General features: G+C 43.7%; 1 protein-coding gene across 1 annotated transcript in view; it reads right to left on the bottom strand.

The window, feature by feature from the left end:
• Positions 1-25743, bottom strand: part of LNX1 (ligand of numb-protein X 1) — a 119507-nt gene that overhangs the window by 26861 nt on the left and 66903 nt on the right. Inside the window, exons 2-6 of the mRNA XM_032223880.1 lie at positions 15976-16217; positions 12589-12744; positions 8669-8871; positions 2957-3328; positions 1223-1342 (exon numbers count right to left, since the gene is read on the bottom strand). Coding sequence (XP_032079771.1) covers positions 1223-1342; positions 2957-3328; positions 8669-8871; positions 12589-12744; positions 15976-16217 — 1093 coding nt within the window. The remainder of the gene's footprint in view (positions 1-1222; positions 1343-2956; positions 3329-8668; positions 8872-12588; positions 12745-15975; positions 16218-25743) is intronic.

Here is a 25743-nt window from a genome sequence, read left to right as displayed (position 1 = left end):
CACAATTTGCTTAAGCAGCTGTCTGATACTTTTATTTATAACGCTTTTAGGCATGAGCTGTACATAGGGGTCTCCAACTTTGGCAACTTTACAACTTGTGGACTTCAGCTCCCAGAATTCCTCAGCCAGCATGCGCTGGCTGAGGAATTCTGGGAGCTGAAGTCCACAAGTCGTAAAGTTGCCAAGGTTGGAGACCTCTGGATACAACACTTCTAGATTTGTAAATATCCATGTAACCACTAGGTGGCAGCAAAGAAACACAAGAAGCCATAACCCTTTACTAACAATAATACCCAAATAGTAAATGACATATTAATAAAATCAGTAATAAGAAAGTAAACAATGTCTTTGATCCCACCTGGGGCCATGGAACATGTTATGCCAATTTGGAAATGTTTCTACCCCCTATTTTTAAGGCATGCCAAAAAGCTAAAACCTCCACGATCTGCATTCGGCCTTGTATTTCTTTATACTGTATATTCAGGGGTGGGCTGCTTCAGGTTTTCACAGGTTTGGGTGATCCCACCCCTGGCTGGCCCTCCCAAGAGTCTCCACGCAGCCTGTTTAGGATGCCAGATAAGTAGAGGTGGCGTAGTGGTTAAATGCAGCACTGCAGGCTACTTCAGCTGACTGCAGTTCTGCAGTTCGGCTGTTCAAATCTTACCGGCTCAAGGTTGACTCAGCCTTCCATCCTTCCGAGGTGGGTAAAATGAGGACCTGGATTGTTGGGGGCGATATGCTGACTCTGTAAACCGCTTAGAGAGGGCTGAAAGGCCTGTGAAGTGGTATATAAGTCTAACTGCTATTGCTATTGCTAAGTATAGAGCCCACGGCCTGTGGAGGACTTTGGCAGAACAGGGGGGAGTGGCTGGGGGGGCGTGGCCAGCTTGACGTCACTCATGTTGGGGGCACCTTTGGTGGCCTCACCACTCTGCCAGTAAAAATGGGCTCCCGAGCTCCGTTTTCGGCTGTGACGGCCTCCTGCAATCCTCTGCCAGTGAAAATGGAGCTCAGGAGCGCCGCACGCAACCCTCCCAAGCTTCATGTTCACTAGCAGAGGAATAGTGGGCTGGGTTTCCAGGGTGGCCTTGCGGGCCAGATCTGAGCAGCCCACGGGCTGGATTTGGGCCCCGGCCTTGAGTTTGACACTCCTGATATATACCATGAGGAGGAGGAGGAAGAGGAGGAGGTGGTGGAGGAGGAAGAGGAGTGTAGGCCTCACCTTGTCAGCAATGAAGGGCAGATGGTTACCGTGGCAATCCCAGCCAGTTTCCTGCAAGATATCCGGGGTCTGTCGCCTGGTTTGCCTGGAAATGCTGAAGTGAACCTGCTTCTTGCTAGCCTGCATATTGAGACACAGAGAGAAGCCCCCTCCCCATAGTTAACTGGCTGCCTAACCAGATTTTCAGACACATTCACAAAATGGTTGTGCTCAAACCAGATTGGCTTTAAACCAATTTAACAAAATGCCTTCTGGATACATTATAAAGTTTTATTTGAGGGGCTGCCACAGAGAGGAAGTGGGGGTGGGTGGTGTCAAGCTATTTTCCAAAGCATCTGAAGACCTGATTCCATAATGGATGGAAACTGATCAAGGAGAGATTCAACCTAGAAATAAGGAGGCATTTCCTGACAGGGAGGACAATCAACCCATGGAACAGAAGTTGCCTTCGGAAGTTGGGGTAGCTTCATCCCTGGAATCTTTCAAGAAGAGACTGGACTGCCATCTCTCAGAAATGGTGTAGGGTCTCCTGCTTGGGCGGGGGTTGGACTAGATCAGTGGTCTCCAACCTTGGCAACTTTAAGACTTGTGGACTTCAACTCCCAGAGTTCCTCAGCCAGCAAAGCAAAGCTGGCTGAAGAACTCTAGAAGTTGAAGTCCACAGGTCTTAAAGTTGCCAAGGTTGGAGACCACTGGACTAGATGACCTACAAGGTCAGGGATGGGATTGAAAAATTTTAACAACCCGTTCTCTGCACGGTAGCTGGGTGGCCATGGGGGCATGGCCTATTCAGTTTCCTGCACCACGGTGGCAGAGGGACCGTTTTCACCCTCCCCAGGCTCTGGAGGCTTTCCTTGAGCCTCCGGGAGGATGAAAACATCCTCCCCTGGGCTCCGAAGGCTGGAAACGGGCTCATTTCCAGAGTTTCAGTACTTCCGGTAGGCCTGTTTTTTGCCCTCCCGGAGCCTCCGCAAGGGGACCTACACTTACCTGGCATGATGAATGGGCTGTGTGGAGACTCATGGGAAGGGAGGGGCAGAGTGAGCAGGGTCAGCCATTTCTTTCTAAAATTAACATCTGGTTCCCCGAACCGGTCCAAACTGACTGAATCCCATCCCTGTATAAGGTGGTTCACCAACAAATGCGCGCTCGACAAAAGCGCGCCAACAAAACCACCATGGGGGAGAAAACCATGAGTTTGAAATCACGCCAACGAATGAGTGCAGAAGCGCGCCAACAACAGCGCACCGACATAAGCGCGCTCTAAACCTAACCCTAAAGGTAACCCTAAACCTAACCCTAAATTTAACCCTAAAACTAACCCTAAACTTAGCCCTAAACCTAACCCCGAACCTAACCCTAACCCTAACCCTAACCCTTACCCTAACCCTAACCTTAACCCTAACCCTAACCCTAACCCTTACCCTAACCCTTACCTTAACCGTAATCGCGCTTCTGTCGGCGCTCTTTTGTCAGCGCACCTTTGTGGGCACGCTGTCGACGTCATGGTTTTATCACCGCGGTTTTGTCGGCGCGCTCTTGTCGGGCGCGCATTTGTCAGGTCACAGTATAAGGTCCCTTCCAACTCTGTTAATCTATTAAAGTTCTGGCAACAATAAAAACAGGGGAGATTTCCCCTCTTTTCTCTGCAGACGCGGTAGTTGGCATCCTTTGTCTCCAGCAAACGTTAACCCCATTTTTCCGAGCTGTTCTGAGGAAGCTCTTTCAACCTACTTGTATTAACAGGGCTGCACTTTCTGGACTTCCGTGCTGCAAGTCGTGCCCGTTAATGGCTAAAACCTTATCGTCCTCTCGGATTTCCCCGTCACGGGCAGCCAAGCCTCCTTCGAGCAGGTTGAACACAAAGACGCCATCCTCGTGTGCCTTACGGATCAACTTGATGCCCAGCTGCTGCTCTGGGTTGCTTTTGTTCAGAATAATGTGCAAATTCTCATCCCTGTGGCAAGGAACATCAGGGAAAAGTTGGGGATTCCCACACTGGTATTTCTGCTCTCTGAGCACAGTGAGACGGAGAACTTGGCAAGGTTGCGTCAGGACGAACAAGGCGTAACTGTGAGGCACGTTTCTGATATCTATGCCGTTGACCTGGAAGACAGAACAGTGCGTGTCAGCCTCTGCTTTGCTGCTGCTTCGGCTGCCATGAAACGGGGAGGGAGGGTATGGTATTTGGGAGGGGTTACTAATTGTGCTGGAGCAAGATTCTGGAGCTCAGCTGCCTGTCGGACTACGCATGCGTAGGAGGTTCCCGCCAGGACTAACGGCACCGACATTCCATCTTAGTGATGCCTTTTGAAGTTATCTCACACCTGACACTTGGGAGAATTATGATTGGACTGTAACTGGGATGCCAAGGGATGGGGAATGGGTTATTCTATATATCAATCGCTTTCGTGCCTAAATAATCAGTCTTCGCTTCGCTATGCCTTTAATCATTTATAATTAGTAAAAGTACACTTGATTTCTACCTATGGAGTCTCGTGGTCTTCTTTCCTAATTACCCAATGAAGAGGTATTGACAGTGCGTTAGTCATATCTAACCGAGGCTGATCAACACACAACCATGCTGTCTTACTTGGATGACTTCTTCTTCTTTTAAATACATGTTTTATTGATGCATTTTTAAAATAAACATAAAAAGTTCCAGATCTATCTGAACAGCGTGTTGTCTGGGCACAGTTGGTTTTAAGTAAGAGTACAGCAATAATCATAACAGTAACCATAATAAACATACTAATATTAATCACAAAGTAATAATACAGTTTGTTTAGCCTTCTTGCAAAATTTTCAATACATTTTTTTTACATTACCTGTTTAATTGTTATAGTTTCTAACCTCTGTTTTTCCTAGATAGCCATTGGTAAAACAAATCACATGTTGAAGAGTATTCTGTTTTTTCCTTTTTTTAAAAATGTTAATCCATTCCTCTTGGAGGAGTTCTTGTGGCAGTGGCAATCCCAAAGATGGGATTGAAAAAATTTAGCAACTGGTTCTCTGCCTGATTGCTGGGTGGGCGTGGCCATGGTGGGTGTGGCCAGTGGTGGGATTCAGCCAGCTCGCGCCTATGCGGGAGAACCGGTTGTTAACTTTCTAAGCAGCTCGGAGAACCGGTTGATGGAAGAAATCTCCTTTTGTCTTTTTCCACTTTACAGGGCTAATCCTGTAAGGAAGGCAGGAAGGAAACATTCTGGTGTTGTTTCTAGCCTCATCTTTATTGCCCTGCTTACAGAAACTGCCTCTCCGGTTAACCCTCATTACATTGTAACAGCTAAGGCGAAGTGCCCATCAACTGGAGTGACGTTGAGTTGGCCATGCCCACCCAGTCACATGACCACCAAGCCACGCCTACTCAGTTGGTCATTAGGGCAAAGAACCCGTTGTTAAATTATTTGAATCCCACCACTGGGTGTGGCCTACTCCGCCTCCTGCACCACGGAGTTTTTGCCCTCCCCAGGCTCTGGAGGCTTTCCTCAAGGCCTTCCAGGGGCCATTTCCGGACTTCCGGAATTTTCAAGAGGCCCGTTTTTCGCCCTCCCACAGCCTCCATGCAGGCCCTGCACTTACCTGGCATCCAAAACGGGCTGCATGGAGACTCCTGGGAGGGGCGGAGTGGGGTTGGCGGGGCCAGCCAGTCCTTTCAACTACCGGTTCGGTAAACCAGTTGTAAAATTAGCATTCGGTTCGCCCAAGCCGGTCTGAACCGGCTGAATCCCACCCTAGCAACCTCTCCCTCACAAGTTTCTTCCTCTCTTGCTGATGTGGAAGGCTGTTTTTTTTTAAATTTTATTTCTTTATCCATCCAACGAAAATGACAGATTCAAAGGAGAAAAATATTAGTATTTGTAAATATTAGGGCAAGGAATAAAATGTGACAGGGACGATAGGCATGTTAGCGCAGTTATGCACGCCTCCTCAGGAACTATTTCAAGTCCGCAGAGGTTAAGTTAGAATTAAAACCGGGGACGTTAATGGCTGAGACAAGCGAATTGGGTAAGATATTCCAGACTTTGACAACTGTGTCACAAAATCCTTTTTTTTTTTTACAATTTTTATTTTCCTTAGATACATCTCGCTTATCATCCTCCGTGATTACTGCCGGTCTGTTTTTTGTCCTATTTCTTCTCTATAGAATCTATATCCATGATGGCAAACCTGTGGCACGCATGCCACAGGTGGAAAGTGGAGCCCTCTCTGCAAGCACGGGAGCCATCGCCCCAGCTCAGCTCCACTGCGCATGCGTGCGCGCCTCCCGCAAGCCAGTTGATTTTCGGGTCTCTGCTGCAGGAGACGTGTGTACATGCATGGGGGGTGTCACATGGGCATGTGTGGGGGAGGGGGAGTACATGGGGACGCCGCCACCCAGTGCCCCGTTTTTGGTCCCAGGAGGCTTCAGGGAAGCCTGCTAGGCCCAAAACGGGCCGCAGGGAGGTTATGAATGGAAGCGCGGAGTGGTGCGAGGGGAGCACAGAGGGGTTGCATTCGCATGCGCAAGGGGCAGGGTGTGGGCGGATGTCGCATGTACACTGCATTAGGGTGTGGGCACGCATGTGCTGTCACGCATGCGCGCTTTTGGCACACAACGACAAAAAGGTTCGCCATCACTGATCTAGATCTATGCATGTATAATGGCTCAACTCAATGTTATTGGGATTAAAATGGGAACTGTTTACCAGTCTTCTAAATTTAAATAAAAGGCACTCTTATTTATTTATTTATTTATTTATTTATTTATTTATTTATTTATTTACTTATTTATTAGACTTATATACCGCTTCATAGGGCTTTCAGCCCTCTCTAAGCGGTTTACAATTTTTTTTTTAGCAAATTGAGTTAGCAATTTGCCCCCACAATCCGGGTCCTCATTTCACCCACCTCGAAAGGATGGAAGGCTGAGTCAACCTTGAGCCGGTGAGATTTGAACCGCTGAACTGCAGATCAGTCAGCTAAAGTGGCCTGCAGTACTGCACCCTAACCACTGCGCCACCTCGGCTCTTGAGTGCTTCCTTTGGTTTCCAGGCAGGACATCGAGTTGAGCTGATATTTGAGTGGGTGGGTGTGTTACCTTGGAGAAAGTCTTGGGTTTTAAATGTTCGGGAAGTCACGTACTGTTGAAATGGCTCCCAACCAAAACATTTCATCCCCATGATTTGTCTAAGATGTTTTATATGTTTTACTAGGATATTTGCCCTTACCTCTGCTATTAAGAAAAATAAATAAAAGATCTAGCGATACAGTTTCATGGTATAGCAATTAACTCTCTAAGAAGGTTCTGTCAAACATAACTTTTCTCCAGCAAGTAAAGTTATTCTACTCTGCAATTTTTTTTTTTTTTAAAAGAAAAAGACGTAGATAAGTTTTAGCAATAATGCTGGAGACGGAGACAGAGGGAGTATTTCTAAAGCTCCTAATCCTAAAGAAATCTGTCCATGTTTCAGTGCTAGAAAATGGGTTGATTCTTCTGTACAGGTAGTCCTCGGCTTACGACCACAATCAAGCCCCAAATTTCTATTGTTAAGCAAGACATGTGTTAAGTGAGTTTTGCCCCATTTTTACGAGCTTTCTGGTCACAGTTGCTAAGTGAATCACTGCGGGTTGATACGTTAAATAACCCGGTTGTTAAGTGAATCTGGTTTCCCCCATGGACATTGCTTGTCAGGAGGTCGCAAAAGGGGATCCCATAACCCTGGGTCACAGCAATGGTCATAAATGTGAACCAGTTTCCAAGCATTGGAATTTTGATCACATGATCAGGAAAAGCAGGGTACTGGGGCCCCTATGACAACTACTCACAGGAATAAAAATGTAAGTGGCTGCTAATATTAAACATATATTTATTTTATTGACACTTCCAACCAAATCGGTATTGAAACATTAAAAAACAGTGTCCATTTCTATTAATGTGTGTTAACATTAATTACAAAAATGCAGTAAAATGTAATAAATATGTGGCCGCATTTATATGACACAATGAGCCTATGTGTTAAGACAGCTCTGGATACTACAAAGGCTGTAAGTAACTCGATGTAGAGCACTTTGCAATCTGGAGGGAACTGAAGCAGTAGTGACAATAAGCAATTACTGTTTCAAAAATCAAGGGGGGGGGAGTATATAGGTAATTTAGCGACCGTTCATAGTTACAACGACACTGTAAAATGTAAGTTAGGAGCATTTTTCACAGACCTTTGTAGCAGAGGTGGTATTCAGCAGGTTCTAACCAGTTCTGGAGAACCGGTAGCGGAAATTTTGAGTAGTTCGGAGAAGCAGTAAATATCACCTCTGACTGGCCCCGCCCCCATCTATTCTCTGCCTCCCGAGTCTCAGCTGATCAGGAGGAAATGGGGATTTTGCAGTAACCTTCCCCTGGAGTGGGGAGGGAATGGAGAGTTTACAGTATCCTTCCCCTGCCACGCCCATCAAGCCACACCCATCAAGCCTTGCCACGTCCATCAAGCCATACCTATAAAGCCTTGCCACGCCCATCAAGCCTTGCCACGCACATCAAGCCACACCCACAAAGCCTTGCCACGCACAACAAGCCACACCCATAAAGCCTTGCCACGCCCATCAAGCCACATCCATAAAGACTTGTCACGCCCATCAAGCCACACCCATAAAGACTTGCCACACCTATCAAGCCACACCATAAAGCCTTGTCACGCCCATCAAGCCACACCCATCAAGCCTTGCCACGGCCACCAAGCCACGCTCACAGAACCAGTAGTAAAAAATTTTTGAATCCCACCACTGCTTTGTAGCTTCCTCATGATCATGTGCTCAAAATTCAGACGCCTGGCAACTGGCTCACATTTATGGCCGTTTGCTGTGTCCCAAGGTCACCTGATCCCCTTTTGCAACCTTCAGACGAGCAAAATCGAGGAGGGGGAACCCGATTCACTTAACAATTGTGTTACCAACTTAACCAACTGCAACAATTTGCTTAACCACTGTGGCTAGACAGGATGTTAGATGGAAAAAAACTCACTTCACAAATGTCTCACCAAATGACATAAACGTTGAGCTTGGTGGTCGTATGTTGAGGAGTTTGTAGAAAAAGAAAAGCATGCTTTTTCCATTTCTATCACCCCTTTTTCAAAACCTCAGTTGTTTTCCAAGACTGGCCTCCGTTCAGAAAACCTTCTTGAAAGCTGGGCCTACAACTCTTCAAGCCTCTTTTATTCCCTGCTCACTTCTCGGAACCAGGGGTGAAATTCAGCAGGTTCTGACAGGTTCCGGAGAACCGGTGGCGGAAATTTTGAGTAGTTCAGAGAACCAGCAAATGCCATCTCTGGCTGGTCCCAGAGTGGGGAGGGAATGGAGATTTTGCAGTATCCTTCCCCTGCCACGCCCACCGAGCCACGCCCATCAAGCCACACCCACAGAACCAGTAGTGAAGAAATTTTGAATTTCACCACTGCTCGGAATTTTTACCTTCAGGATCATATCTCCCGGAAGTAGCCTTCCATCTTTGAAAACGATGCCGTCCCGATAGATGTGTTGAACGATGATGTGAACCAAAGGCGTTTCGCTGCCCCCCACTACTCTAATGGCAAGCGCTTCGTGGGGGTCCCTGCGGTTGACCTTAATGCTGGTAATTTCGCCATCTGGAATGAGATGATACAACCTTGGAAAGCCTGAAACAAAGGGAGAAAAGGATTGGATTTGAAATGAATGGGGTTTGTTCTTTTTTTTTTTTTAGCGCAAGAACACTAAACATGACACACTCCCACAGTTGTTAAGAATTAGATTTTGAGAGATCTGGTACTTATTAAAAGGACTGAGATGCCCAGAAACTTTTTGCTAAAGCCTGAAAGTTTTTATCATGTACTTTCAACCTCAACTCTTTCGTCTGATATGTACAGGTAGTCCTCGACTTACGACCACGATGGAACCTAAACTTTCTGTCAGGGTTCCAAATAGCATCCAAAATTAAATCAGAGTCTAAAGCATTACTCAAAGTTCCATTTTATTAAGAGAGCCATGTTGGCACATTAGGGAAAATCCGAATCTGAAAGCTTCTCGGTTTCCCCCACCCAGTTGAAAGTTCAAGATCTTGCCCCCCACACCCACAAGTCCATTGCATGGTCCATGCTGGCAGTTCCACCCATCCAGTTATTTTGGTTGAAACAGATGTAATCATGTTTACTCAACATGAAATCAGTAAGGGCCAAGTAGATACCTTCGGAGCTTTCATCTTGAAAAAAGTATGCAAAGTTGGACCTTGTTAGTTCTTGTGTGAGAGAACAGGATTAACTGAACCTAAAGTTTAGATAATGTCTAGAATGAGAAGCTGAAGATAACTTCTGAGAAGGTGATAGTGGTAGCTGCAGCCAAAATCTATATGAATATGTCCATGAAGTTATCAGAAATTACACTCACTTCAAATTGACTTCTCTTAAACCCAGCAACAGCCTGGCTTGCAATCAGTGGGTTAAAAGAGTGCTAGTAACATTTGCTTTGTACTACTTCTTACTTTGTACTACTATTGTGTAAAGAGCAACTGTTGGCAACAAAGAGCATTATCTTGCTATGTGTAATGGATACAAAAATGACTCAAAAGTGATAAGTCTGCTTTGCTCATTTCCAACTGCACTTGATATGAATCAATAGCTTCCAATTTATTTAAAATAATTGAACAGATAAAGGTTCTCCTCGCACATATGTGCTAGTCGTCCCCGACTTTAGGGGGTGGTGCTCATCTCCATTTCAAAGCCGGAGAGCCAGTGCTGTCCAAAGACGTCTCCGTGGTCCTGTGGCAGTGGTGGGTTTCAAAAATTGTTCCAACCTACTCTGTGGGTGTGGCCTCCTTTGTGGGAGTGGCTGCCGCCCATGTGACCGGATGGGAGTGGCTTGCCACCCATGTGACCAGATATGAAGATGCCGACTACACTTGTCAGAACCACCTTAAATTACCTTACACACAGCACTGGCATGCATAAGAATATGATGTAAACTTGTTTTTTAAAAGGCATCTTTGGTTTGCGTTAAAACAACTTCAACACACGCAATGTTCTGATTGCACCACAAACACAGTAGTCATCCTTACCTTTCACAGAGGCACTGACTTTTATAAATATGAGCATGATAGTGTAGAATAATCATATCCAAGGACCAGTGGTGGGTTTCAAAAATTTTTGGAACCTCTTCTGTAGGTGTGGCCTGCTTTCCGGGTCCACTGGTGGAACCTCTTCTAACCTGTTCGGTAGATTTGACGAACCGGTTCTACCGAACAGGTGCGAACTGATAGGAACCCACCTCTGTCCTGTGGCCAGCATGACTAAATGCCGAAGGCGCAGAGAATGCTGTTACCTTCCCACCAAAGGTGGTTCCTATTTTTCTACCTGCATTTTTTATGTGCTTTCAAACTACTAGGTTGGCAGAAGCTGGGACAAGTAATGGGAGCTCACTCCGTTACGTGGCGCTAGGGATTCGAACCGCCGAACTGCCGACCTTTCTGATCAACAAGCTCAGCCTCTTAGCCACTTAGCGTCCCTTAATTGAACAGAGCTACCTTTATAAATAAACAATAGTTCTTAGTGTAGCTGGTTTTGATATGGGGACCTCTTAGTTTGTACATCGCTTAGAAATCTTGAACCATTTGTTCCTTGCTGGTTTCGCCTTTCTACAATAAACCTCAATAAAAAGGATGAATCTGGATTTTCCCCCCGCTTTGCATACATGTGGAATGTCTGATGATGTATGTCTACACATAAATTGGAGCTCGGCTGATAGCTACCAAAAGGAAAGTTAAAATAATACTGGCAGTTAAACTGCAGCTGACCTCAGTGAAAACATGAAGTAGGAAGTATAATTTTAGAAACAGCCTACTCCTGAATCTTGACAAGATTAAATGAATACGAATCATCATGGATGCAGATGACTCCAGAAAGTAGATGATAACAGCTGACGGCCAAAAGTGATTGGGTATTATTCTCTTTTAAAGTCTAGCTCAACGGGAGTTCTCTCTGTAAAACCGTAGAGTGTGCAAACGGTAGAGCTATAAGGGGGCCCAGTTTTCATCTGCCACTGAGTCTCCGAAGCAGATGGGCCACATGGATCCTTCGTTTGAGGAGCTGAGCATTCAAAGTGTGTGGATGGGAACAAAGCTTTGGTTTTTCTCTGAATCACTTGGGTGTCCAACTTGTTTGCTCAATTCCTTAGCATGAATTCAGCATCAAGTTCTCTCCGTAGACCTTGGGTAGTAAATCAAGACCACATATCCTGCTTTGCAGCCAAGCAATTAAAGATTGAATCAGAAGTGGGTTGCTGCCGGTTCGGCCGAACTGGTAGCTGCTTGGAGCAGCTGAGAGTAAACCAGTATGGTGGCTCTTTTGGCCCGCCCGCCCGCGCTCTATAGCTGATTTTATGGCAAAAGGCAAATTGTGCACGCTCACACAACGTGTGGTGCCTGCGCCCCAACAATCATCTGGTTGTTGCAGGAGTGGTGGATTGCGCATACGCATGCAGCATGAGTCAGGTGCACACGCAAACGGGACGCGCATGCGCTCTATCAGTAAACCAGTAGTAACGGTAAGTGCAACCCGCCACTGGATTGAATGTGTGCATAAATGCACTAAATGCTCAATGCATGGAGGAAAAATTATTCCTGAAATTTTTCAGTGAATTGTCTTGCCTTTTCCTATAAAATTCTCATTAGCTACAACATTGCTTTAAAGAAGTTAAGCAAGGCACATAGCATTTAATTAAGTTAAGCAAGGCACATCGCATTTCATTTTCAAGGAGGGTAAGGTGGAAAACCCTAGTTGATTTTTTGATGATCAAAAAGATGGGACATAGAATAATAGGGTTGGAAGGGACCTTGGAGGTCTTCTAGCCCAACCCCTGCGGTCCAGGGTAGGAGATCCTATACCATTCCAGACTTTCTTTGGGCTTGATGGGATGGATACACGCAATCATAGAAAGAATAACAGAACAGAATGACCAAGTTAGAAGTTACCCAGAGGTCCTCCAGTCCAACCCCATCCCACCCAAGCAGGAGACCATATACCACTTCAGACAAATGGTTGTCCAGTCCCTTCTTAAGAGCTTCTAATGATGCAGCCACTGAGAGTCTGGACTTGTTATTAAAGGACATTCTCATTAAGTGTGTCTCGGCTTTTGTTACTGGACGGAGGAGGGGGTCAGAACAGGTTTCTAAGGTAGAATGGGAAGTAAAACAAATAGTGGAAGGGAAGAGCAACAACTTCGGTACTGCTATGCAGAAAATGATCTAGGTGGATCCAATATGTATTCAGCCGTTAAGCTTGATTCATGGCAGACTTTATTATTTTGTTTTATTTTTAAACCCTACCGTATAATCTAAATATAAGTTGGGGGGGGGGAATGATTACCTGCCTCTGAAGCAATCAGATTTTCAACGTTTTCTCGTTCCTGTTCAGCATGGTTAGCCACAGCACTGCCACTTTTTGTCCTTCGGAGGACATTGAGAGCTCTGTTTATCTTTTTAAAAGACCTCCTTCGTACAGTAGAACGCTCAAACTGTAAAGCTGTGGCTGAAGAGGAAGAAGAGAGAATATTGAGACTTGGGCTGAACATCAGAAAATTTTACTTATTGTTAAAATGAAGATAACCTAGAAGTAAGGAAACCTTAAACCATATTCCATCATTGCACAAGACCCTTAGTATAAGTTAGCCGGTGGAAAGTCAGTGTAACATAGCAGCTTGGTATTGGAAATTCTGGCTATATAAAGCACCACACAGTGCAAACAAAGAGCACAGTCACCATGTACTTTACTGCTCAACTATTTTACTGTAACAAGAATCAGGAAATTCTACTTAGAACAAAAGAGCATAGAGCATATATACCATAAACCCGAAGATTTAAATACTGCCATCTACTGGCTAAATATTACTGTAGGTGTTGCATAAAAATACAACATCCAACAATGAATTCCAACACTTGGGTGTTAGATTTGGACAAAAAAATAAGTTGAAGTCGACACTTGTTCACATTTGTTCAGTGGGTATTGCCAAGCCATACCTGTGTTTTAGGATACCGTATCTCTCTCTCATAGTCATAAAAATGAAGGAGAATGCTATATAAAATGGTCTGCAGGAAATTGAATGAACGAATCAATAAGTAAATAATAGTGGTTCTATGCAGTTCGGGTGAACCGATAGCGGTGGCAGTGGGAGGCTCTGCCCACCCGCCCCGGAAGTCATCTCATCCCATTTTTTATGTTCTGCGCATGTGCGGAAGGTCCTGCGCCTGCACAGAGGTGGTGCATAGGAGCGAAGCAAGCATGCGTGCACCAATGGTGGGCTTCAAATAATTTAGCAACCGGTTCTCTGCCCTAATGACCAGCTGGGTAGGCATGGCTCGGTGGTCATGTGACTGGGTGGGCGTGGTCAACTCAACATCACTCATGTCGATGGGCGCTTCGCCTTAGCTGTTACAATGTAATAAGGGTCAACCAGAGAGGCAGTTGTGCAAGAAGAGCAATAAAGATTAGGTTAGAAACAACACCAGAATCAGTGGTAGGTTTCAATTTATTTAACTACTGGTTTGGTCGTGCGAGCGGTAGTGCGTGCAGTTCTCTGAACTGCTTAGAAAGTTAATAACCGGTTCTCCCGAATAGGTGCGAACTGGCTGAATCCCACCACTGGCGGGCTCGTTCACACTCACATTTGCGAACCGGTACCGAAGGTAAGTTGATTTCACCTCTGGTAAATAAGTAAGTAAGTAAATAAATAAATTCCACAGTAATTTTCAGAAGTAATGTCTTGCAATGACCTAGCAGAATGTCATTTTGACTATCATCAATAATAAAATGATGGGGACATATGCTGTAGTCAAAGTTACCAAATATGTATTTAAAATATATTAAATTAAAAAAGGTCCTTTGAAAGAAAGCTATGATACTTCCTCCAAGTCGTGCACTAGAATAGAATTTCAACACCATTCTTTCAATAATATACATGAGTAAAGTGGATATTCAGGAATTCTGCTTATTTCGCCTTTCAAAGTGAACTCAGCAGATTTGCAACTCAAGAAAGTAAGAACGCAGATCTGCGTTTGTGTTTTGTGTTTCTCCATGTTTTGGAAGGCAATTCTTAGCTCAGAGAAATAACAACATTCAAATAAATATGTCAACTTCAACGGTTAGTGGCATTTGGAATGAACTTTCAGTTTGTTCAGTCTTTTGCATATCCAACAAATCAACTTGGAAGAGGGTGTAACCTCTTAGAGCATAATTTTGAAGACCCAGGGGGACAATTGTTAAAAGGAGAGGCTGCCAAAAGATTTATCTTTTTTTTTTTTTCATTGTTCTATTTAAATCACACCATGTCTTCAAAAGTTCAAACGGGTTTTCCTTTTAAAAAAAAAAAAAATTCTCAAAACAGTCTTGGAAAAATGATTCAGGCTAAGAGAGTAACCCACCCAAAATCACTCAGTGAATTCCCACAAATGAGGGTGAAGTTAAATCTGAGTTTACTCTTTCCAACTTTTCAAATCGCTACACCATATCGCTTCATATATATATATATATACAAGCCTATGAACCAGCTTTAGATGGTGTAGAAAGCTGGAAAGAATGAGGTAGCGGGATGTGATTAGGCTTAAATGAATTAAAAATGCATTCAATATTGTTAGATGTCAGATGGAAAACATATACAGCAGACAGTCAAGAGGGCACCGAATAATTAAATGCAAATTTCTTGGTAATGTCTGAAAGTTTAGAGGAGTCCTAACCTTTCAAAGCTTCAAGTGTAGTTTTAATGTGAGAGTCCATTTGGTGTACAGGTAATGCTCAACGTATGACGATAATTGAGCCCCAAATTTGGGTTGTTAAGCGAGATATTTCTAAAGTAAGTTTTGCCCCATTTTATAATCTTCCTTGCCACAGTTGTTAAGTGAATTAGTGCCGTTGTTAAGTTAGTAGCAGGATTCTTAAGTGACGCCGTGACTATCATAAAGATGAGCCAATTGCCAAGAGTCTGCATTGCCATCCTGTAATCATGGGGATACTGTAACGGTCGTAAGTGTGAAAAATGGTCATAGTCACTCTTTTCAGTGCCGTTGTAACTTTGAATGGTCACTAAATGAACTGTAAGTCAAGGACTACCTGTGAAGGCACCAGGCTAGAAATCAGCAGACTGAGTTCTAGTCCCACCTTAGGCAGGAAGCCAGCTGAGTTCACTTGGGCCAGGTAGTCCCTCTCTAGCTGCAGGAAGAAGGTAAAAATAATCCTCACTTAACACTGTGCAATTGGGATGGTCTTCAAATACAACATCAGGTGACTTCATTGACTTATGATGGCCAAAGCGGGGTGGGGGGAAGCGGGGTGCATGCACAGGGGGTGGGGTGGGGGAGCATGAGTGGGTCGCTTGAATGTGGGGGGGATCCCATGGACATCCGCAGGGGCTGGGACACACACGGGGGCTCCTGTGCGCGTGCATGGGGACACATGGGGGTGGGTGGGCGTGCATTGCATTATGAGTGTCGGCACACGCCATGCTCTGTCGCACACGCACGCTTTCAGCACACGACAATAAAAAAGTTATCCATCACTGCTGTATTCTGTTCTCTATAAAAGGGTTTGCTTCGGACTGTTGCCAGGAATCAACTCGGAAAGCTGCTTTTTGCACATTTATAATGTACTGCGTTGCGTGTAAGAAAGCGCAAAATGTTTCCTGACCTACAAAACTTAACAAAAATGTGGCCATTTAGAAACCGGTCTCCTGCATCCAAGATGCTCCCCTGCTGGGGTTCTTACTTCTAGATTGCTGGCTTGTATAATGATTGGTGGAGTTGGTTCCTGGCGGGATGTCCTCTAAGTTGGCATTGAAGGCAGGATTGATTAGCCCAGGTTCGTCTGTCATTAAGGCAATTGTGGCGGCAGCTGAGAACTCCGATCCCAGAGCAGATACTGTTAAAGCAGCATTCAAATCAGCAGATCCAGCTGGGGAGCATCTCTTCCTCTCCTTGGTGAAGCCATAATGTGACGCCCCTTTGCACCTAAAGAAAATTAAAGACGACAGAACTTAAAACACAAATTGCTAAAATGAATGGAAACAGCTAACTCCTTCCAGAAAGTCAATTTTTTGTGGGGGGAGGGGGGGAATGACACTGAGTTAGTTCCCCATTTGTAGTTCTTGGCACCAGACCCGAACTACTAGCTGATAACCCGGCTTTGCCCGGTTATTTATTTATAGAGGGAAAATGTCCAGACCAAACGTAATTTCCAATGTTGGATTTTCTCCCTTACTAGAGGGAGCCCCCTTGTGGAGTACTGTGAAACCTACCATGGCAACTCCACTGCGCTGTACAGTAGAAGCCATTTAAAGGCACAACAGGCTGTATCTTAACAGAACACCCCTCCTGAAGGGTGTTGGGGGTGTCTTACCTCCATAGTATTTGTCCCCAGAGAATAAGTCATCTGTGTACCAAGTTTAGTCACATAGGCACAGTATGTATATATATATACATACACTTAAAGTCACAACCCCTGGTATGCCCAAGTGTTGAATAGATCTTGAAATTATAGATAGATAGATCTTGAAATAGATCTATACTAGTCTCCCTTTATTTATTTATCAGCATAAATATAACAAATATATATATATATATATATATATATATATATATATATATATATATATATATATATATATATATATATATATATATATAAAGTCACAACCCCTGGTATGCCCAAATATGGGAGGAAGGTCACATTTCCACTCTCTGTCTTCGGCTCGTCACAAGAGACCATTCAGACAGAAACCCAATATTTTTTACTGTTGCCTTTTTTTGTTACAATTGTTATATTTATGCTGATAAATATTTATTTATTTTATTTATTTATCAGCATAAATATAACAAATTATATATATATATATATATATATATATATATATATATATATATATATATATATATATATATATAGAGAGAGAGAGAGAGAGAGAGAGAGAGAGAGAGAGAGATAAATACAAAGTAGGTAACAGTCATATAAAGAGAATGTCTGAGGATAGACTTGTAAAACAAATATAAGAGGGAAGAAAGAACGAATGGATCAAGAAGAAAAGGAAGGGACTAACAGATAGATTAACAGATTAACAGAGTTGAAGGGACTTTGTAGGCCGTCTAGTCCAGCCCCCCCCCCCCCCGCCAAGCAGGATACCCTACACTATTTCTGACAGATGGCTGTCCAGTCTCTTCTTGAAAGCTTCCAGTGCTGAAGCTCCCACAACTTCTGAAGGCAACTTCTGTTCCATGGGTTGATTATTCTCACTATAGAAAATTCCTCCTCATTTCTAGGTGGAATCTCTCCTTGATCAGTTTCCATCCATTATTCCTTGTCTGGCCTTCAGATGCCTTGGAAAATAGCTTGACCCCCCTTCCTCTCTGTGGCAGCCCCTCAAATATTGGAAGACTGCTATCATGTCTCCCCTGGTCCTTTTCTTCACTAGATTAGCCACGCCCAGTTCCTGCAACCATTCATACCTGCAACCAACTAAAAAAGTTGAGTTTGAATGGAGTTGCCAAGATCTTGAAAACAGGGAATGCTGAGGTTTAAAGAACAAAAGGCCAAATTGCGAAGAAACAGTGCATGCATCTAGTGGAAACAATAATGGTTTGCAAGGAGGGCAAAATCTGAAGTATAGCAAATGGAAGTGTAAGGGACGCGGTGGCTCAGTGGCTGAGCTTGTCGATCAGAAAGGTCGGCAGTTCGGCGGTTCGAATCCCTAGCGCTGCGTAACGTAGTGAGCTCCCGTTACTTGTCCCAGCTTTTGCCAACCTAGCACTTGGAAAGCATGTAAAAATGCAAGTAGAAAAATAAGGGCCACCTTTGGTGGGAAGGTAACAGCATTCTGTGCTCCTTCGGCGTTTAGTCATGCCAGCCACATGACCACAGAGATGTCTTCAAACAGCGCTGGCTCTTTGGCTTTGAAACTGAGATGAGCACTGCCCCCTAGAGTCGAGAACGACTAGCACATATGTGCAAGGGGAACCTTTACCTTCACCTTTAAATGGAAGAGTAAGTTAAATCTAGTCATATTTCCTTTCTGTTTCTCTTCTTGTCCCTCGCTTTGCTTTTTCTCTTTCTTTATTTTTCGCTCTTTTCTCTGAAAAGGAGTTCAGTGATGGACAGACAAGCCTGCTTTATAACCAGCAAAGCTTGAGGGCCTGGCATCTTTTCCTAGGCTTTAGTAGGGGTGGAAGAGCAGGGGATGGTCCCTCCAGTGAGGAGGGCTTACATGATTAATTCACACCGAAAGCCTCCTCTTGCTAAAGAGATCGATTCGGAGAACACAGGCCCAATTGTAGCTGGAGTTACACTGGATCGGAAACAGAGAGAGAGAGACTAAGCTAGCCTGGCAGGTGACTGGCCAAAACAAAGGAGAGGGTTATAATTGGGGGTTGTTTTGTTTTTGTCTCTGGCTAATGAAAGAGGGCAATGTGTGGCCAGAAAGCTTCATTGCGTCAGCTGATGTTTCAGGAAAGAATAAAGCCACTCATATTGGGGGATGCCAAGTCCCCCGCCATGACAAATGAGGACTGTCGCAACAGCCGTGACTCCACCAGCTGCCCGCCAGATTTGGGATTCCCAGTGTTTTCCCAAAAGATTGCCCCAGAAACAAATTGGAAATAAAACCTGTTTGCTCTGCAGAATTAGAATGCAGATTTAGTCTAGTTAACAAAAGGGGTCTCGTGTGGAGTCCAGACCTTTCCCCCACCCCCACCCCCAAAAGTCAAATGCTTATTCCCCCACTCCTGTTTCTTATTTCTTCCACTTTTCAAATCACAAGCTTTGTTCTTCGTGAGGCTTCTCTGTCTGTTAGGAAAGGTAAAGGTTCCCCTCGCATATATGTGCTTAGTCGTTCGAGACTCTAGAGGGCGGTGCTCATCTCCGTTTCAAAGCCGAACAGCCAACGCTGTCCAAAGACGTCTCGGGATTTGAACCACCGAACTGCCGACCTTTCACTTGAACCAGGGCGAACTGGAAGAATACCACCTCTGATATATACTTTGGTGTGTCTGCTTAGGGCAGGGGTGGGCAACCCACAGCTCTGGAGCCGCATGTGGCTCTTTCATCCCTCTACTGCGGCTCTCTTGTCGCCGGTCGGCTCCATAATTGATAGGGCTTTCGGTTAGGACAGGCAGGGGAAAAGGGACGCCACACTAGGAGGAGACTCTATGGTAGGGGAACCGGACTTCCGGTAGGCTCTAGAATTGAGCAGGGGGCTTCCGGTTAGGACCTTTGGGGCCTCTTGGAGTGTTTAAGGTTGCCGACCCCTGGCTTAGGGCAATAAGGCTTCCCCAATTATTATGCAGAATAGGAAATGGGAGGTATTGAAACCATTGCTCTTAAAATACAACAGCTTTCTTTCCAGGATAGATTGCCAATATAATCTGATGGCTCTGAATAGTATGCATTTTTGGATGTGAAACGGTGCCATTAGATAATCCCTGAGGTGGGGTGGGGAATAGAATGCTAAACAATTTACTCTGCAATCCAGAGAAATGGTGCTACTAAGTCTACATTTTTTGGTAGGAAGGCGTATTTTAGCCAACTTATCCACCCAGCGGAAGAAATAGAACTTGGAAATCTTTCAGAATGATAGAACAAGAATTCCAGAAGCAATTCGCACTACAGGATGTGGAGAAAGAAACTATGCAGAAGGTCAAAAGTCCCAAGGCCTCTGAGTTGTCACTATGGGTTGTTGCAACGGGCTATAATCCTATACTTAATTGTGTTACTCTCCACAAACCCACCCACCACTGACAAAGCCCATCCATAATACAAAAGGGGTTAGTGTTAAGCACCGGTAGTCCTTAACGGCCACAATTTATTTATTTATTTGCAAAAATTTATAGGCCGCCCAATCCCGGAGGATTGAGCTTACAATTTCTGTTGCTAAGTGTTGTTAAGGGATTTTTGCCCCATTTTGCCACCATTGTTAAGTGAATCACGGTAGCTGCTAAGCTAGTAACACTATTGTTACATGAGTCTGGTTTCCCCATTGACTTTGCTTGCAAAAGAGGACCATATGACACAGCCACAGTCATAAATACAAGACAGTTGCAAACCTCTGGATTCTGATCACAGGACTATGGGGAAGCTGCAACAGTTGTAAGTGTGACGAACGGTCGTAAGTCACATTTTTTTCAGTGCCGTTGTAACTTTGAACAGTCACTAAATGAAGAGTTGTAGGTCGAGGACAACCTTGGGCCCCTACGTGGCAGCTTCTCCTCCTCTAGTGCATCTGTAAAAGTCTTTGCTTCTATATTTTAAAGTAACAGAATTGTGGTCAGGCCTGCCTGACCTTTAGACCTTTTAGAATTTTGGCCTGCCATTTCATTATGTTTTTTCATTAGTGTAGTAGTTGGGAGGGGGGAATAGAAAGGAGTAGGATTGTGGAATGTATTGTTGTCATTCTTTTCTAGAAGATCAAGCTCATCTTTTGTCTCCACACCTTTCCACCTGACCGGAAGCAGTTGGGTGGAAATGCTAGCGTGGAGGAAGACGATTGGACCATGTTATGGATTTGTGGGCGTGGGGACAAGATCATGAACTTTTAACTGGGTGGAATTCTGATGTAATTTCCAGAATTGGGATTACACAAATGTGCTAAGATGTCTGATTTATTAAATCGGAACTTTAAGGATCGTTTTGCCTTGGACTCTGATTTAATTCTACATGATACTTGGAACACTGACAATTGTCTTCTTTCCTTGAACCTCAGTTCAGATTAACTTACTTTACAATTCAGAGGGAAAGGTAAAAACATTTTGATCTCTTGGAGAAGAGAGGAGAAGAAAAGGAGTAGCCCTTGAACCCAAGGTCCATAATTGTATTCCCTGAATTTAGTGTCACTAGCACTATTACACTATCAGAACTATTTTATCAGAACTACAACAGTAATTACACTCAATTACTAAGTGAAGTACCAAATATGGCCACTAGATGGCTGCAAAGCGATACCTAAGATGCGAACTCTGTGTCCACCTTGTGGCCAGCTAAAGTTTTGCAGTTCAGATCGAGCACTGTAATCTAGCTGGATTGTAATTTGCTTTGCACAAGCATAACATTTCTCTATGTGCATTAAGGTAACCGCACTCAGATTACTAAGCAAACTTGAAAAGAAGCAGATGCTTTAAGGAACTTTCTTATTAAAGATAATAGGTCTCTCAAAGCAGCAGCACTGGAAAAAAATGGAGCACAGAACTGTTGTGTTCGAAGTTGAATAATATCTGAAGAACTTTCCCCCCAATCATTTTTTTAAAAGAACGCACAGCCCTATTAGAAAAAAACTAATGAGGTGTGTATTGCTTGTTATTTTACATAGCAGAACAATGGAATTGTAATGAACATTAAGCAGCAAGGATTGTTATTTAAAGACAATTAAAGGTAAGCTAAGTTAAGATATGGGGAAATGGAGGGGGAATATGAAACACACTTATAATGAGATTATAAAGACAGAACTAAAAATCTGAGGCAGGTAATGATGTATAACTATACAATATTATGATGAGAATAGCTGGGAATTGTAACCAGGTCCACATTCTGGCCAAAAATAACTTGTGGAGGGTGTTTAAAAATATAATTGCTATATATGTATACTTTTTTTCTTTCTTTCAAAAGAAGATGTTAAAATTAAAGATGTTTATTGATATGAAATTATAAATACCATCAACATAAAATGGAGCTCGCTCAGAGGCTGAAATACACCAAGTGAATGAAGAATGAAGAATGTGAAGTAGAGGAGAGAGGTAAGGGAAGAAGAGAGGGATAAAAGAGAGGGCAAGGGAGGAGAAGAGGAAGAGAGAAAGAAGGAGTGGGAAAGGGGAGAGAGGAGAAGGGAAAGGGAAGTAGAGAAGACAGGGGGAAGAAAGGAGGTAGGAAGAAGGAAGAGAGAGGGAGAAGAAAGTGATGGATAAGATACAAATATGGTATATGGAGAGCAGAAGAGCCAATAATCATTTTTGGGGGTTGAGGGTGAGACGAATTGATGTAAATATTTAATACTATAAAATAATGCTGGTTATGTAACAGTATACATGTGTTTATATATAAAAAAACTTTATATACAAAAAAGAAAAGAAAAACCTATCCTCTTTCTTTCCAGTTTCCTATTTGCCTTTCTGGGCAAAGTTTGGTAGCCACATAAGCTTTAAATTCTCCTTCGTACTCCTCGAGAGGGTACTGTTAATCAAACCTTACAGCTTAAAATGCTGCCTTTGGGCCCTGGGGAATTTTTAAAGAGGTGAGACTCCGGAGTCCATTGATATTCTAGCTTTGCTCCTTTGAGAAGGCCGAGAGACGCCGGAGGCAGATCGTTGAAAACAATTGAGCACTGTCTTTACACCTCGGCATTTGATGGGACGTGGTGTTAACAGCCTCCCACAAGTCTGGATTTACTGACATCTACCTCTGACCTTTGTGACCTAAAAACCTAAGACCACAATCACCCACTGGCTTTTTTAGGTACGCGCATTACAATGGGCAGCCCATCCTGATTTCCAGCCGTAAATAATCTGCGCGTCCCAAAGAAACCACATGCAATTCGGCCAAGGGGTTTGTTAAAAATTGAAAAGAAGCCAGTCGATTGCCACCGGTGACTGGAGTGAAGGAAGTTAGATGGATGGAAAGGAATCTTGGCAAGAAAGATTTCTAATTAAAACATTAAAAAAAAAAAAGGATCGGTTAAGATAGACAATGGTTCCTTTTGACCTGTTAAATTCACAGGCTGACCTTTCGCAAGTCATAAAGAATCATTCTGAAGAAAATGGAAGGCAGAGTTTGCATACAAAGAGCCGAGGTGGCGCAATGGTTAGGGTGCAGTACTGCAGGCCACTTCAGCTGACTGTTAGCTGCAGTTCAGCGGTTCAAATCTCACTGGCTCAGGGTTGACTCAGCCTTCCATCCTTCCGAGGTGGGTAAAATGAGGACCCGGATTGTTGTTGGGGGCAATATGCTGACTCTGTAAACCGCTTAGAGAGGGCTGAAAGCCCTATGAAGCGGTATATAAGTCTAACTGCTATTGCTATTGCTATTACAACCCCTGACACTGTGGGATGTGGTTGGACCTCACTTCCCCATCTCACTTATTCTTGGTTTTCAGAGCTGACTTTTCTGGATCTCACCGCTAGCATATTTTCACCTTAAAACAGTAGACTTCTGTTCTTAAGGACATGAGAATACACCACTGCGTCACTGGAAGCTTCCAAGAAGAGACTGGACTGCCATCTGTCAAAAATGATGCAGGGTTTCCTTCATGGGCAGGGGGTTGGGCTAGATGACCTACAAGGTCCCTTCCAACTCTGTTAATCTGCTACCTGTTATCATAAGTAGATTCAAGATGCTCCATCCTGCAACATCTTATGGAGACTACTCCATAAGTAGACTCAAGTGCTCCATAACTGGAGGCTTTAAAGAAGAGAGTGGACAGCTACTTGTCTGGAATGTTATTGGGTCTCCCCAATAACCGGGGTTGGACTAGAAGATCTCCAAGGCCCCTTCGAATTCTTGTGTTCTGTTATTTTGTTATTCTGTTAATTTGAAAGGAGGTGGTTAATTCTCAAGGATGCAGAGTTCTTCCCAGGCAATTTATTTATTTAGGCTACAGAATATAGCCTAAATATAGACTATTTACATATTTACACATTCTATATCCCAGAATATAGCTATAAGCAAAGAAATCTGTTCATTCATTTTTCAGTTGGGGTATTTACCATGCTATCAAACTTGCTGAAATCCAAACTTGTGTACTGTGTATAATCAAACTTAGAAGCTTGGGCTTCTGTTTGGAGCAAGAAGAATTTAACCAGATTTAATTAAATATTATGTTTTATCTTTTTTTATTATTATTTTCCTCAGATTTTTGGAACAGTTAGGCTATATATTCAAATATGTGAAGACGGCTGAACAAAAAATGCACATGTAGAAGTGTGCGCTAAATACTACAAATTGCAATCTTTACATATTTCATTTTGCAAAATGTCTCTGCATTTCAGCTCCTAAAATTCTTGCAGCTGAACACAAAAATGAACAGTGTAATTCTGTTCTCCAGAGCGAAGGCAATCGGCAAATAACCGTCCTAAAGTGTCCCATATTCTGCAGAGGTTATCAAAGCAGCACAGGTTGGTTTTTGGGAGGAAACACATTTTTATGTTTTCGTTTTTTCATCAGAGGTAGTGGCTATCCAGTCAATGATAATTTATCCTAATTTACCAGATTATCACATGCCAAAGCCCATAATTCTTTCCAGGTTTTGCTGCTATTAAACCCCAAAGCCTTCAAACCACCCTAAATTCTTATTTAATCCACTGTAAACCAGTTAATGTGAAATTATAGTTAACTGGAAAAAAAAATCCTGGCTTCTAATAATAGCACTTTAAGAAGAATGGAAATAACATTTAAGAACGAGGATAGATTTCATCCTATCTGTAAAGCATGGATGATGTTGTGGCCCACCAGTGGCCACCAGAGCTGGCAGCAGAGTCGGATAAGTGAGGAGGTTGGGGAGGAACATAGGGCAGTCGTGGAGGCTGGGGAAGGCTCGGACGAAGGCTCTGCATCACAGGTAGAGACAGGGCCGAGGGCGTCTGGCAGTGATCAGGTGCCTATGGAGCTAGACAGCAGTGAGGCAGAGGAACAGCTGGAGCCTGTTCCCAGTGTGCGCATGCGCAGAGCTGCCAGAAGAAAAGAACAACTCAGAAGTCACGGTAGACTTGGGAGTAAAGTCACAGGTGGACGGTGAATGGCCCCTCCCATAGGAAATGAAAGAGGAGCGAAAGGAGAGTGGGATTTTGCAGGAAACAATTCGTTCGTTCGTTCGATCGTTAGATTCGTTTCAGGAGTGTGAAGATCTGTCCATGAATCTCAGAGACTCTGTGCCCAATCTTTCCTTGCACAGTACCTCATTTGGAAAATATCTACATGACAGCTTTCCAAGCTAGATAAGGTCTGTGATCATAACTTCATCTTTGAAAGACTGTTTACTGGGCCTTGGCTGAATGTGAATGAGAGGAATTCACATTCGTTTCATAAAAGGGGTTTTGTCGGGACCAGGAATCTGCTTCGTGGTTTTTGGGGAAGCCGAGGTCAGAACAGATGATGAGAAAATTGTTGGGATGGGATGCACATTTTAATGCTATCTTGCAAATGATGCAAGTTACATACTTGCAACAAGACGCAATTACACAATTATGACATTTGCACAAGAGTGTCCTGAACCTGCATGTCATCATTCCCACATTCTTGTGGCATCTTCTAGATGTCTATGAACACTGATCTTTGCTTATACAAGCAAAATCCAGGTAGTCCATGCCTTTTGGCCACAACTGAGTCCAACATTTCTGTTGATAAGCAAGATGCTGGTTAAGTCAACTTTGCCCCGTGTTTTTGACTTTCCTTCCAACAATTGTTAAGTGAATCACTACGGTTCTTAAGTTAGTAACACGGTTGTTGAGTGAATCTGGCTTCCTCACTGACTTTGCTTGTCAGAAAATTGCAAAAGGGGTGGCTTGATAA

Source organism: Thamnophis elegans, chromosome 9, assembly GCF_009769535.1.
Source record: "Thamnophis elegans isolate rThaEle1 chromosome 9, rThaEle1.pri, whole genome shotgun sequence".
Classification (NCBI taxonomy): Eukaryota; Metazoa; Chordata; class Lepidosauria; order Squamata; family Colubridae; genus Thamnophis; species Thamnophis elegans.
The sequence above is the reverse complement of the archived record's forward strand: the minus strand, read 5'-3'. Positions and strand labels throughout refer to the sequence as shown.